Source organism: Falco peregrinus, chromosome 11 (genome assembly GCF_023634155.1).
Source record: "Falco peregrinus isolate bFalPer1 chromosome 11, bFalPer1.pri, whole genome shotgun sequence".
In the NCBI taxonomy this organism is placed as follows: Eukaryota; Metazoa; Chordata; class Aves; order Falconiformes; family Falconidae; genus Falco; species Falco peregrinus.
The window spans coordinates 33,197,147-33,211,469 of NC_073731.1; the positions used below are offsets into that span (position 1 = coordinate 33,197,147).

The 14,323-nt window shown below is 51.6% G+C and overlaps 1 protein-coding gene across 8 annotated transcripts in view; it reads left to right on the plus strand.

The window, feature by feature from the left end:
• Positions 1 to 14,194, plus strand: part of TTBK1 (tau tubulin kinase 1) — a 122,895-nt gene extending 108,701 nt beyond the window's left edge. For all 8 annotated transcript variants that reach the window (XM_055816016.1, XM_055816017.1, XM_055816018.1 and 5 more), the window contains 2 exons: positions 3,648 to 5,254; positions 6,403 to 14,194. In XM_055816016.1, coding sequence (XP_055671991.1) covers positions 3,648 to 5,254; positions 6,403 to 6,829 — 2,034 coding nt within the window. In that variant the 3' untranslated portion in view covers positions 6,830 to 14,194. The remainder of the gene's footprint in view (positions 1 to 3,647; positions 5,255 to 6,402) is intronic.
• The last annotated feature ends 129 nt before the right edge of the window (positions 14,195 to 14,323 follow it).

The following is a 14,323-nucleotide window of genomic DNA, read 5'->3' on the forward strand; positions in this document are numbered from 1 at the left end:
GCTGTGACTCTGCAGGCAGAGGTCAGAGCTTGCTGGAGGTGGAGGAATTCCTTTTGACTCAGATCCAGCCAGCTCCAGTGTGGCTCTGCTCTCCTCACTCATGGTCTTGGTAGCTTTTTAAAACTTGGTGGCTGCCTCAGCTCATGGCATAGTTCCTGCTCCCAGTGGCATGAGCCTAGCATAGGGCTGCCGAGGTGATCTGGAACTAGAAACTTAAGACATGAGGAGAGGCTGAGAGAGCTGGGTTTGTTCCACCTGAAATAAAGGTTGAGGTAGGATCTTATTTCTTCCTTGAACTACCGGATGATGCCAGACCCTTCTCAGAGGGGCACAGTGAAAGGATGAGACGTGATGGACACAAACTGCATGAAAGGAAAATTAGATATAGGAATTAGATATAAAGAAATACTTTCTCACCAGGAAGAGCCTCAAACACTAGAACAGAGTCCCAAAGAAGCTGTGGGATCTTGGAGATCCTCAAAACTCATCTGGACAGAGCTTGGAGCAGCCAGATCTGAGTTGGTCCTGCTTTGAGCAGTGGTTGGAGCAGAGACCTCCAGAGATCCCTTACGTCTTTGTTATTCTACAGTTTTAAGATACAGGCTAAGCCTCTCCACTCCAGATCTTAGGGCATCTTCCCACAGTTCCTCCCCATTGGTACAGCACAGCAGGAAAGTTCTTCTCCAGCCCTTGGGGAATAGCCCTGGAGCAGCTGAGTGTGCTGTAGTACAAAAGGCACATGATGACTGTCAGAAGAGGGGACAAACATCTCTAGTGAGGGGCTTGCACTGGGAACACCTTGTTCAGCAGGGCAGCCACTTGCAGCCAGCTGCTGATCACATCAGCTCAACAGCGAAGACAGTCTCAGACTTTGATGCCCTAGGACAGCCTTCCTTGTTAACAGCTTCAGGTGATGATAGTAATGAAGGTAAGAAAACCTGTGTTAAAATAATATTTGACCCAAGAGGCATTTCAATGGAGTTTCTTTTAGTTAGGTTTGTAAGTAACTTCTGTCCTCCATATTTTTTGGCATATTCATGTTCTTTGGGTTTTCTGTGGTGTGCATTTACAGTGGCAAAACAACCACAGTCTCGGGCTGCTTTAAGGAATGCATTCTGGCAATGTTGGGGTTGTACAACAGATCAAGCAGTCCAAGTCTCCCAAAGGTGGGTAGAAGCCAAGCAATCACTGTTGTGCTTAGGGTGCAGTGTCCATGCAAGGAAGTAGGAAATACATGGGGAAAATGAAATGACAGACAGAAAGGCAGTCCATTTGCTAAATACTGCAAGGAATTTGTACAGCCAGATGTGGAAGTGTGTGAAGGCTAGAAAGGTATTTACAGCACGACTCAGTGACAGCAGAGGGCGACCAGAGCAGAAGGAGGAAACAACAGCTGGGTTTATTGCAACAACGTCATGCTGTCCAGCTCCATGTCACACCTTATTGCTTAGTGCAGTCTCACCTGAGAAAAAGCTTGACGTCTTGCAAGGGAAAGAGGTTTGATGAAAGAGGGGTTGCTGGAAACAGGGTTGCTGGTGGGACAGACTGCAGGACACAGAAACCATGTCTCTGGCTTATATAGAATGTGCACTGCATGGCTGGATTCAGTTCTCCTTGACCAGAAAGCAGATGAGATGACACAAGCTCCTCAGAGCTGAGAGGAGATTTGAAGGTTTATATATGCAAAAAGCAACCAGCAATCTGCCAGCTGTGCCATCAACCACAGCATCTAGAAAATGGGGTGAAGTAGAGCAGCAGGGGAACTGTTGTTGGGGATGGGGAACTCTCTTTCCCTTGGGAGGCTCAGCACGAGGCATGGTGTTGGGCAAGGCTTCTGTATCGGTCCCAGTCCCACTGGGGAAGCATTTGTTTGATCAGACTGCAGGGGTAGCACTGTGGGTGTATTTATTGAGAAAACCAAATCCAGCCAACAGGCAGAATCCAGTCTTGGCTGCCGAATGGACTAATTTCCAAGAAATGCCTGAGGGAAGAAGCTGAGTGGGTAATTTCCTTTGCAAAGGGTGGTAAGCCCCTCTTACCACTTGAAGTGGCACTCTGTCATCCTGATAGAAAGAGTGGGTCAGTGAAAGCCCAGATCAGGCTGATACAGGGCCAGGCTTCAGCTTTTATGAAGAGAAGCAGCTTTGGACTCCAGAGGGATTGCCCAAACCAGCTTGTGTTTTAATTTGTAAGATATAAAAAAAAAATAAAACGGATAACAAGTTATCACCATGCATAACAGCTTGATGCTGCCCAACAGTCTATTTGAAATGTCCCTGTTACACATGAGGATGAAGATCTTACATTTTTCAGGCATACCAATAGTAGTTGCTCTGCACAGAGTAAGATGCAGATTTGCAGCACAATTTCAAACTGTGTCATTGGACTGAAAAGGTGTTGAGGGCTTCTCCCTGCCCTGCAAGAGACAAAAAGGTCCGTTCCCATAGCCAGGTGAGCGTGCTAGCTGTTGGCAGCTCTGTAGCCCACGCAGCTAAATAGGTGCTTGTTTAGCCATGTAGCCAAAACATCATCTGATGCTGTTAATGCTGCTTGGAAACGCAGATGTTTGGAGCCCTTCTGTTCGTGATTAGACATTTCAAGGGCAACATGTGATGCATTATTGACTGGTTGCATTTGTGGAGAGGCTTTTGCTTTCCCGCCCTCTTTATAGAAGGGTGACCTAAATGATTTTTTTAAAGTTCATTTTGCAGAGTGGTGCTGCTGGGGCTTTCATTTACAACCAGTTGTTAATTAGGCCAAACTTCGGTGGGCATTTCCTATTTATTTTGCCCTTTTTTGCTTGTTTGGTCAAGTGTGTGCATGTATGTGTGAGCTGCTGCTTTTCTGTTAGTATTATTTGCAGTCATTTCACAGCCTGGCACCTTACGGGCAGTATCTGTGCCACAGGCTACTGCTGGAGAAGCACTGCCTCCACCAACTGTCCTGTCCTCCCCTTGCCTTTCATGGTTGGACACCCCAACATCTTTGATAATGATACTTTTCATGTCAGTTTTTGTGACTGACTTGCCAATCATTTTCGTGAAAGCAGAAGCCTGTAGAAGACAAAATTAGGAGTTGCTGGAGGGATGTGGGAGCAGAAGGGGGGACAAATGGCATGCCGGGGGAACACAGGAGTGCTACAAGTGTTATTGCCCCAGGGACAGTGGTGGATGGACCTGGAAAGTGATCGATCAGGAAACTACCTAGCCCAGAGGGGCTCCTTGGGTTCACTGTGACCTAGGCATAAAAGAGAGTTGCTGAATGGTTCCAATAAGGAAAGAGCGATTATGTAAATGTATTAGCACAGCAATAAATATATAAATACTGCAGAAGATTGGGAAACATGAAAAAATCCTGAGGAACTGCTTGTAAACAGCTCTCTTAGGTCCAGGTTAAAGACTGCTAACAAAGAAACTCCTTTGGCATGTTTTTTTGCCTTTGTTGATAAGTATTTGTGAATCTCTCCTTTCTAAGATTGGCACGAATCGAATGACGGAGCAATCGCTGCTTAGGCATGTATTTTGGAAGCGTGATGGACTAGATGCCTCCCACTGACACTTCCTGCTGCTGCTGATCCTGATGTCTTCTGTGTCAATGCTGTGTCTGAATACTAACCCTTTTCTTCTGTCACATCTGTCTCCTTGCAGGCATATATGCTGAAGTCATTTGAAATGAATGGTCTGCCCAAGGCGGTGCCTTTAAGTTTGCCTTATCAAGACTTCAGAAAAGATGTGTCAGACTACTGGGAAAAGCCTAAGGTATCCCAGAGGATAAAGAAAGTTGATTTCTCAAATGTTGTCTTGACTGCCCCTTGCAAACCTCTGGAACCTTATCTGGAAATGAATGGGAAAGAGGACGAGGAAGAAGTTGAGGAAGAAGAGGAGGAGGAGGACGACGAGGAGGAGGAGGAGGAGGAGGAGGCAGAGGAGGAAGGGGATGAGATTGACATGCACAGTGATTCCAGCAGCGACCTGAGTCAAAAAAGCACAGAGCGCAGCCAGGAGTGCGCACCATCCACACTCCTGGCTGATGACCAGAAAGGATCCAAGGGTCGAGCGTCCACTGCTGATGGGGACCTGGAGCTGGAGGAAGGCTCAAAAACACTCGTGCTGTTTTCACCAGGTGATCTGAAAAAGTCTCCGGTCACCGCAGACTTAGCTCCAGAAGTCGACCTGGGCACTCTTGCTGCACTGACACCGCAGAGCGAGCGGCCACAGCCTATGGGTAGCCAGCTGGATGTGTCTGAGCCAGGGACCCTGTCCTCAATCCTTAAATCTGAACCAAAGCCTCCCATGGCAGTGGCTACAGCTTCCTCCCCCTTTACCAAAGTTGAGCGCACATTTGTTCACATTGCTGAAAAGACCCACTTAAATGTCATGTCTTCCAGTGGCCAGCTGATGAGGCATGAGGAATACTGCCCGCCGGGCCAGTTTGAGGAGGTCATTATCGAGGAAGAGCTGGAGGACAACCTGGTGCTGGTAGAGAATGGAAGCATACATTCAGGGCTAGAAGGAGCAGAGACGGAGAGCTGTGCTCTTTCGGCTAATCACATTGAAACCACCTCAGAGACAGTGGGGGAGCAGCTGGCACTTCCTAATGGTATGGCGAAGCCTTCCGACACCAAGCCAGAGCTCTCTGACAAAGTGGTGCTCTCACTGGAGTTGGGAGAGCCTGGCAAGATGGTTACAAAGGAGCCTGAGCTTGAGAAGTTGGCATCAGTGGCAGAGCACCTTAAGCGAGCAGAGACCCTCCTTGACACACCGCAGCAGGGCCCCAGGAGACCTCTGGCCTCCAGGTACAGAAGTCGGATCCCCATTTTGTTCTCTGAGGAGGACACCGGCTCAGACCTTTCAACTTCACTCTCGGCCAAAGAGAGGCTTTATAAGAGGGCAAAGCAACCTGACTTGGCTCGCCTAGTGATGGAGAAGAGGCAAAACCGCCTCCTTCAGCTGGCTTCGGGGGCTTCCTCCTCAGCATCCTCCAGCGATGAGAGGCGGCGAGCCTCAGAAACCCTGTCGGCCACTGGTTCTGAGGAGGACACGCACGACTCTGATGACTCCATCCCAAGGAAGGCAGGGAAGGAGAGGGCTGCCCTTCTTGGGAAACACGAGAGACCCACAAGCACAAAAAGCAGAATTCCTCGGCCCATCACCCCGGTGAAAACACCTCTAGAGGTGGCAAAGATCGAGAGCCCGGTGGCCGGTGCGATGTCAGCACTGTGTGGCTCCCCGCAGGACGCGGCTGTCGCGTACAGGTAAGACCAAACAGTGAGTGGGCAGTGCAGAAGGTTGGCCCTGGTAAGGAGGCACAGCCAGGGCTTTGCTCACCCCCAATTGCTTTCCCCTCGGCTTGTCTCGAATGCATGGCCCATCCCTGTTCCCTGCAGTCATTTCAGCCCCCCAGTGTGTGAGATTCCCACCTCTCTGTCTTCTTTGCCTCAGTCTGGCCAAAGGGTCAAGCCTCTCTTCACCTGCCCTGGCTTTGAGGCCACCTTCCCTTCCACAAGTTCTTTCATTTGGCCTGATCCTGCTAGTAGCAGACCCCTGCGGTGCTGAGCTCCCAGTTTTGCAGCCTGCCAGGCACAGCCGCGACTGCAGGGAGACCTGGCCTGGCTGTGGCCATCAGAGCAGCATGGGCTGCCAGGCTGCCGGTTGCGGTTGCCTCAGAAGATGCCCAGCACAGGAAGAGCTGGAGAGAAGGAAGTGCACACGCGTGGGCTTTGGCAGTGACCTGAAACAGCCTGGGCCACCTCCACATGGTCTGACTTCCCTACATATCCCTGCGCCCTAAGTTTTTTGGAGGTACCTGGCTCCCTATCAAATAAGCACAGAGATGTAAGTGAAGGCAGACCGTCTGAATTTGCCAGTTTTTGGCTTTTCTGCCTGGCCTTGGGGCTGGAGGTCCAGCCCAGGAGCAGAGCTGCTACTGTGGCTCTGCCACAGGTCCAGAAAATTCTGCTTTAGAGGTGTGGGGTGAAAGGAGGGGATCCCTGTAGGTTGGCTTATCTTCCAGCACAGTTGCCATCAGAGGCCAGAGGGTGCAATCCAGCTCATGCTCACATTCCCAGACTGTATCTCCTGCCTTGAAAGAGGTTGCTGCATCCATGCTGCATGTTAAGAAGAGTCCCAGATATGTGGTTAAGAAGAGCCCCAGATATGTGGTATCGGCCAAAAGGTGTTGTCCCAGGGGGTGCTGGAGGATCAGGGCAGGCATTAGTTAACAGCATTGAGAGTTAAGGATGGAGTTCACACCAGTGCCCTATCTTGTTCACAGCACAGCTCCTGTCCTCCTGGTGCTGGAGACCCTTTGTAATTGCCCAGCCACGTTCATGCCAAACCTGCCAGGAGCCTGCAGCCCCTTGCAGAAATTCCCCTTCATCCTCCCTCTTCTCTTCCCCTGCAGGCTTCAGGCACAGAGACCAGCTGGAAGCCTCCCTAATGAGTGCCGAACAGCGCAAATACAAAGTCGGCTTCCTCCTTCATCGAGCTCCACTTCTCTTCCTCCACGGAGCAGCTCACAGAGGTCCAGCTGTGCATCCCCTCGGAGCCCTGTCCTTCCTTCAAGAAACCCCAGTGCTTCCCCCAGAAGCCAGCTGCCGCCCCGGAGGGAAAGCCCTTCTCCCTGCCGACAGCATAAACCAGGGACTGCTCCTCAGCGAGTTCCTCCTTCCCCCCGACCTCAGCCCCCAGCTCAGGCCCAGGGGCCGACAGGAGAGCCCCTGCCCTCTCCTGGTGTGGCCAAAAAACGACAAAGGGGAAAAACCCAGACTCAGAGTCCAGCAACCAAAGGAAAGCAGGTGTCCCTGGAAAGTAAGGCAGCTGCCAGATAATGATCTTCTGCCAGCCCAACGGACTGGGTAACTTCTGCATATAGTATACACTCGAGATGCTGCAGCACAGCCTTCCACGCTGGACCCACGAGTGTATAGCAGTAGCTGTACTTCAATGCTTCACTCACTCTCACCCCACACCATCGCAATCAGCTCCCACGGGCCTGAGAGCCTCTGAGCCACGGAGCCTTCTGCAAGGGAGACATCCAGCCCGCAGCTCACGCTTGCTAACGCACAGCACCAAGCAGTGACCCAGGCAGCCTGCCTAGTGCCTGATCCTGCCCCCTCCCCCGGCATTCCCCTCTCTCTGTCAGCAATACCGGTCGCCAACACCCACCCTGGCTTTGGAAGGAGGAGCAGAGGTGAGGAGAGCCAGGGCTGCTGGAGGGGAAGGCTCCTGTCCTGCAGGCAGCTCCCTCCTCTCTCCTTGGTGGGAAATGCCAGCCTTGGCCGCCACCATCCACCTATGTGTTGGCTCGCCTCCTGCCCCCCTGCTAGCAAGGGACTGTCACCAGCTGAGCCGAGAGGGATGGATGCATCCTTCTGTGCTGAGATCAGAGCAGGCGTGGGGTGGAGGGGACTCTTCTCTCCTGTCCGGAGATGCCTTTGCAGGTGGGACCGGGAGTCAGGCAGGTCTTGCTGGGTGCTTCTACCTGCTCCAGCATGTCCCACAGAGGAGGCCACCTGGTGTGGGTGCTCAGTGACACTGCTGCTCTTCCAGCAGATGCCTGTGTGGTGGGTATTTAGATGGAAGTAGGAATGTATTGGCAGCTTTCTGGGAAATCAAGAGTGCTTGCTAATTGGCGCAGGAGGGAGCACACTGAAGCTGCTTCTGTCTCAAATACCAAACCGTGATCTGTGGAGACCACATCTCCCAACATAGGCAGTGGGGTTCCTCTCAACCTGCGTGTGGTTGGTGCCACAGACCCGTAGCCCACCCAACACAGCTCCATCCTGAAGATGTGAATAGTCACTGGATGCCTTTAGCTTGGGTGCCTCTTGCACCTGAATTCCTTGTGCTTTATTGTCACGCTCTTGGTGTTTATGAATTTTGGCACTGTGGTAGAAAGTTCCCCTACATGGCAGGGTGAGAAAATATTATCCTGTAGTATACTCAAAAGCTGCTGCTTTGCGAGGAGAGGTTTGCTGGTGCGCTGTGGGCACCTTGTGCATTTCAATCCGAGGGTAGGTGGGTTGGCTTGCGGAGGTTCGGAGGTTGGGTTTGTGTTTCTCAGGTCTCACTACTTCCACACATTGCGTGAGAACCAACGTGAACGTAAAAGCAAGGGCTATGCTCTTCAAGTAATATTATCAGAGCAGAAGCTTAGTGCTCAGCTAGAACTAAATCAATCAACTTTTTAGCTCCCAGACTAATTAGGAAGGCTTGAAAGTGAAAGCCAGGAGGACTGATGCCTGTCTGAGCCTGGCAAGATCTTGAGGTAGTCCACAAGATTTTCCCCACACCTCACGGGGGAAAACACTCCAGACCCAAATACTCTGGGTTTCACACCACTGTCATGCCTAAAAGAGGCTTTGCATGAGGCAGAACAAAAATACGGCTGCTCCGTACACCCCCTCTGGCAGCTGGAACGAGCTGCAAATATTGTACTGTTTGCAGACAAAAAAAGCTTGATAGAGGAATCTGGACAGTAGTAACCTTGATTCATTTGAACATCGATACAGTCACACTGAGTGCCATCAGGTCTGAGGAATCCTGAAGGTGTTTCACTCATACTCTTCTGGAAAGGAGCCTGAGAGCTGTGACAGGGTGCCTGGGAGAACAGGGTACTGCTTGGACAACTGAACAGGGAAATGTCCAGAAACACACGACAGGAATTACCTCTTTATACAACAGTCTCAAGTGTTGCCAATGCTAAGAATTTACTTCATCTAGCTCAAAGTGTTTGCTGTTTTCCATCGATGCTGATCACCCCAGTAGAGTAAGAAGCATAGCTTCTAGCCTAAACCCATGCCCTCATCTTTGCAGAGAAGCACTGGAAACTCCAAGGTCAGGTTGTGATTTGATGGATGGAGCTGATGCTGCCACCAAAAAATAAATGTCCCTCCAACTTCCAGCTGCTTCGTTGCACTGTCCCACCCCCTTACACTGGGGCAGCTGTTTGGGGAAGTGGCTGGAAGTGCTGATCCAGTGTGGCACTGAGCACTCTGGTTTGGTTTTCAGCTGGTTCGTTCATCAGGTTTGGTCACAACAGAAATGGGGCAAGGAGAGGACAGAGGGTGTGACCACTTCTGGTGGCACTAGAACTTCAGGTAATTTTGAAGTGTGGGTCAAACTACAACCTAAATATGCCCTGCATGTTTAGAAACTAGAAAACAGAATAAACACAAACACAGATTCTTTCCAGAAATATAAACCGTAATGGCACTCCTGTTCATTTGTTGGGGGACTATTCATTTGAGATGGTAAGGCTTTGTCGTGATGAGGTCTTTACCAGGTGCTCCATCCAGGTCTTAGGTGCATGTGCCAAAAAATGACACTGAAAGAGCCTGGAAAGAGGGCTGCAGGACTACTGACAGGGTTAGCAAACCTGCCTTATCATGAGAGGCCAACAAAGCACAACCAATGTATTTGTTCAAGGGGGAGTTTAAAGGAGACTTTTCCATGGCCCAGCTATACCCATGTCAGGAGGGAAGCTCCAGGGCAGAGATCTTCCATGTGGCACATGAAAGCAGGGAAGATGGTGTAGCCAAGAATGGTGAATGAAGAAATCAGGCAGGCTTTTAGTTGTGAAACGACTGTCCAGTAAAAACTTTCACAGGAATGTGGGGACTTTTTTCTGATCAGAAGATTTTCTGAGAAGCCTAGTCATCTTCTAAGAGGTCTTCCTACCATGACCTATCCACAAGTAGCAGGCAGGATGGTGGTGACACCAAAGTATCGTCTCTCTTTTCGGTGCAATAGATTCCTGGTTCTGGCAGACACATGCCAAAGCCGTCAGGTGTTGGAGAGCCACCAGGTTTCAGAAAGCCACTGAAAGATTTCCAGCATGGAAAATAACAGCCATTTGCCAGGGCTGGTCTGAGGGTGCAGCTGGGTCCAGGGAGGTCTGGGACTGGCACCAGTTGTATCTCCTTGGCGCTGTGCTGCCAGGCTCCCTGCCCCAGCACAGCCCTGCTTCCCTGCTGTCCCTGGCTGCTCCCCCAGTTATTCCGGGTGGGAGTGGGCTGTGCCATCGGGAGCGCTGGCAGCGAGACCGGCTGACTGCTGGCTGCCCAGGGAGCCCGCTCAGCACCTGCCCTGCACTGGCACCGAGAAGTTTCTAAGGGTCGTTCCTGCAAGGCCTGACTGTCCCCATGTATCCCGCAGGTTTGGGTCTCTGGACCTGCTTCCCTTCCCAGTGGCCAGTGATGCTGTGATCTTGGCTAGGTGTCACGTTGCCTCCTTCATGGAGCTTCTTTACAGGAGCTTCAGTGCTGGGCTTTCCCAGTTGCATGGCTATCGTGAGCTTGCTAATGGGTGGTCCCCAGAGCTGTGTTTTGCTGGCAGAGCCAGTCACAGGGCACTGCCATGCCAGGGCCTGCTGACAAGCCCCTGTCGGCAGGCTGCATGCTGCAGGTGATGTTTTGATCCCTCTCTCAGGTGTCAGAGGGCTCAGAAAAGCCCCTGCCATATGGGTGCTGCTCTGGATCTCCTCCCTGGCTCTGATTTTCGAGGGTATGCCCTTCAGTTGCTCAATGGTGAGCATGACCCCAGGGTACCCCACTGCTGCGGTGCTCAGCACACCCCGGTTACAGTTCCCGTTCCTCTTACGTGTCCCTCTGGAGGGGCTTTCTGGCAGGCAGGCGGACCAGCAGTGATGCTCCCTGCTAGTGTTACTGTGAAAACAGCCCCGCAGAAGGCTCATCAGCTCCTCTGGGTCCTCTCTCCTTCCTCTGCCCTGCAGGGAGGTTGGAAGGGCACCTGCCATGGTTGGAATAAACATGGGAGATCTTGTTTGGGGTCGGGCGGGGATGAGGCCCTGTGACATTGGGGAGAAGATAGGTGGCTAAGGGATGCCAGACGATCGAGTCTGGCATCGCAGGACATGGTAGGCTGTCACATCCGAGGAGGTGGGGAGGGGCAAGACCCTGCTGTTCTCTGCCACAAACCATAGTGTGCAAGCTCTGTCAAGCCTCAAGGACAACACAGGGCTGCTCAGACATTGCTGGTGTTGTGTGGCTGCATCTGTGCTTCACCACAAAGAATAGAAGATCAAAGAGATCAAGCTGAAACAGGGCAGAGGAAATGGCTAGGAAGAATAAAAACTGTTTGGGGTGAGGAGAGGAGAAGCAGACCTCCCAGAACTTTCCCACATTTAGGTATTTCTGGGAACAGGCTGACACTATGTAGTTCCCTGCCAGTGTCCTTGCTGCAGAGTCTGTCCTGGCCAGCTGCAGGTGGTTGTGCCCTCGTGTGTTTCAAGGGGCCTCCTGCTGCCACCATGCCTGCATCGCTGCGTGCATGTGCATGGGAGGTAGGAAAGGGTAGGTCTTGTTCAGGGGAGCATTGTGGGGTCCTGTTTGTGTCGGGACCAGAAGTGTCTTTGGGACTGCCTAGTATCTTGAGATAAAGCAAACACTCTGCTGAGAGTCTTCACTTTGCTGGGGTCTGCGAAGGTCCCACCTCCTTCTTATCAGCCAGCTGAGAAGACAGCACACTGGCTAGTAAAAATGAGTCAGTGGCTGCTGTCTGGCCAGGAGATGCTTGTGAAGGAAGAGGGATACAGGGGAGAGTGCCAAGTGACAAATATGAAAGACAGATCTCAGCACTAAGCCAGTGTGACGACAGATTATATGAGCAGAGGGAGCAAAAGGACTGATGGCACCGGTCAGACTAATGCCACGGAGGGGCATGGACACATGGATGGAGCTGCTTAACTGCTTTGCCGGGTTGGCAGGACAAACACTTCTGCTTGTCTAGGTGCAAAAGGTGTTTCAGTAGCAGACATCCCTGAGTCAGTTGTGCTTGGAATCTGTGAGAGGCAGGAGACTTTGCTTGCCCTTTCTAAGTAAAGAATATTATAAAATATATATATATTATTATAACAATATAATACAAGTAGTGCCCATTATATATAGTGGCTAAAGGTTGAAAAGGATCCTGCTACCTTCAAAGACGTGCCCCGATACTGTGTGACTTCTCATGTGTGCGGGACTGACTGCTGTGCGCAGTGAGTGTGGATGGAGGAGCAGGGTACCACGCATGCAAGCTGTGGGGCTCCACTCTCCTAAGCATGAAACGGGGGCAAAACACCCCAGCTTGGCTAGCTGGCAGCTGTCATGCTTGCCATCAGAGTTGTAATGACTGCCACGTGTCTGTGTGGCATGGGTCAGGGCCTGGGGAGTCCCTGCTCACGTGTCTGCCCTTGCCTACCACAAGCATGGTTTGTTCGCTAGTGAAATGCTTCAAAGCAAAGCAAGTTGTGTTGAGGCAAGAAAATCTTTGATGTTTCTCCTTTCCAACAGAGAGATATTTTCTCAGCGTAGATCCTCTATAAGAAGATGGCTAAGTACCTATTGATAGCCTGACCAGCTCCGGTAGCAGCTCGACGGTCCCTTAGCGCACTTCTTCCTTCTCTGTATAGTTTACTGACCCATGGCATGATCCTACCAGTATCCCATGTGCACAGACACCAACAGCCACCTAAGGCCTTGCCCCACACATCAATCAACTGCAGTTAAATTCATCTTGTGAACACAGTAGCAGTCCCATTGTAGACATGAGTTCGATATCGAATGAGTTTCTTCTGGCTTAGCTGAAACGTGCCCGTGCTGGAGCAGTGCACGGCTGGCTTCACAAAGCACACGGGCACCGCCTGGGAGGTTGCAACCACTTTTGATTCCATCTGCCAGCCAGCTGGGCACGAGGGAGAGAGCTTGGGCTCCATTCGGGCCCCTTCCTCCCACAGTGTGTGCCTGTGCCACCGATGCTGGGCAGGAGCCCGTAGGCTCATGGTGTGCTGGCTCCTGAGGTCCTCTGCAGAACCCTGAAGGGTTGTTTTCCTCTTCCTCAGCCCATCACTGTGCTCTGAGGGGCTGGGACCATCCAGACAGTGACAGCAGAGCCAGCTGACATTGAGACAGGTTGACAGCATCTCCCTGAGCCTTGGGATTGGCCTCCTTGTGAGGCTGGTGGCAGGCTGTGGTGAGCAGCAGTTCATACACCGTAACTCTCCTGTCCCCTTGTTCCTAATTTACCTCCTCTAGGGAATCTTGTCTTTGAAGCCACTGTATACTCCCTGCAGTCCCTCTCTGGCCGGGGAACTGAAGCCCCCCTGGATTCCTGCAAAGCTTTGAGGCAGATTTTGCCCCCCACCCATGCAGCAAGCCCTGCACTGCACGGGCTGGTGCTCCGGGTTATAAGGAGGATCGTCATCCCACAGTTTCTGGAGCTGCAAACATCGGAAAGCAGGTTTAAAGTATGTGTAGATGCCCCCTGGGCTAAAAGGAGCTACTGCAGTGAACCTAGAGGTGGGGTCCTGGTAGGGACCAAGGTGAGAACTCCTCCTGCCCTCAGCTCCGAAGCCAGAGGGGGCTGCAGGGGTGAGGTCTCCGCATTGGGGGGGGTGCTGCTGGGCTGGTATCGGCGTGGGGCTGGTATTGGCGTGGGGCTGCTCCGCCTCTGGCTCACCTCCTGCCTCCTCTGCCCCGAGCACACGGGGGCTGGCATGGGGTCGCTGGAGGAGGCAGGGGCTGGCACGTACCCAGTGCTTGGGTGAGTGCTGCAGAACATGGGGGGCTAGGCAGGGGGTCCAGGACAAACTGTGTGTATGAACACCAGTGTCGGTGACACTGCTGTGCTCTGGGACCTGGGCTGCTTCTTCTGCGGACAGGAATTGGAGCTGAAAATGCAGATGATTTTGTATATCTCCTTTTAACACGACAGCATGTAACTGTACACTCAGACACTGTACCTGGCACACCAAGGCAGTGTCCCTTTGCCTCTGGCACAGTCTGATGAAGTCTTTTGGCCTGGAGACGGGACTTCTGCTCCTTGGTACTGCCTGGCTGGAAATGCAACTGGGTCCCAAGGCTAAATCTCTCTACATATCTTCTTTGCGTCCTTTAGGAAAGCAGCTGGAGAATGTTTACACACTGCAACAGAATGTACAATTCCAACCAAGGAACCACAGTCTGGTTCAACTGCATGGCAAATTTCTTGGCCATAAAATCTGGCATGCATCACAGAGGCCCTGTCTGTGTACAGATCCACCTGGCAATTTGTCGTAACTTCAGATCACATCTTAAAAAAAAAAAAAATAAATGATGATGCCATTTCTTGTTCATATCAGACACAGTTGTTATTAGATTTGTTATTAAAAGGGGATTCTTGATCATGCCATTAAAAGCCTGTCTACCTTTTCATTGCTGTCTTCTCCCTTTTATTGGTGTTGCCACATGTGAAGCAGAAATACTACCTGAATTGCTGGCAAGGAACCTTGGCTATGGCTGCGCTTGGGTTCCATCCCAGCTGTGTGGCAGCTGTGGCCCCCG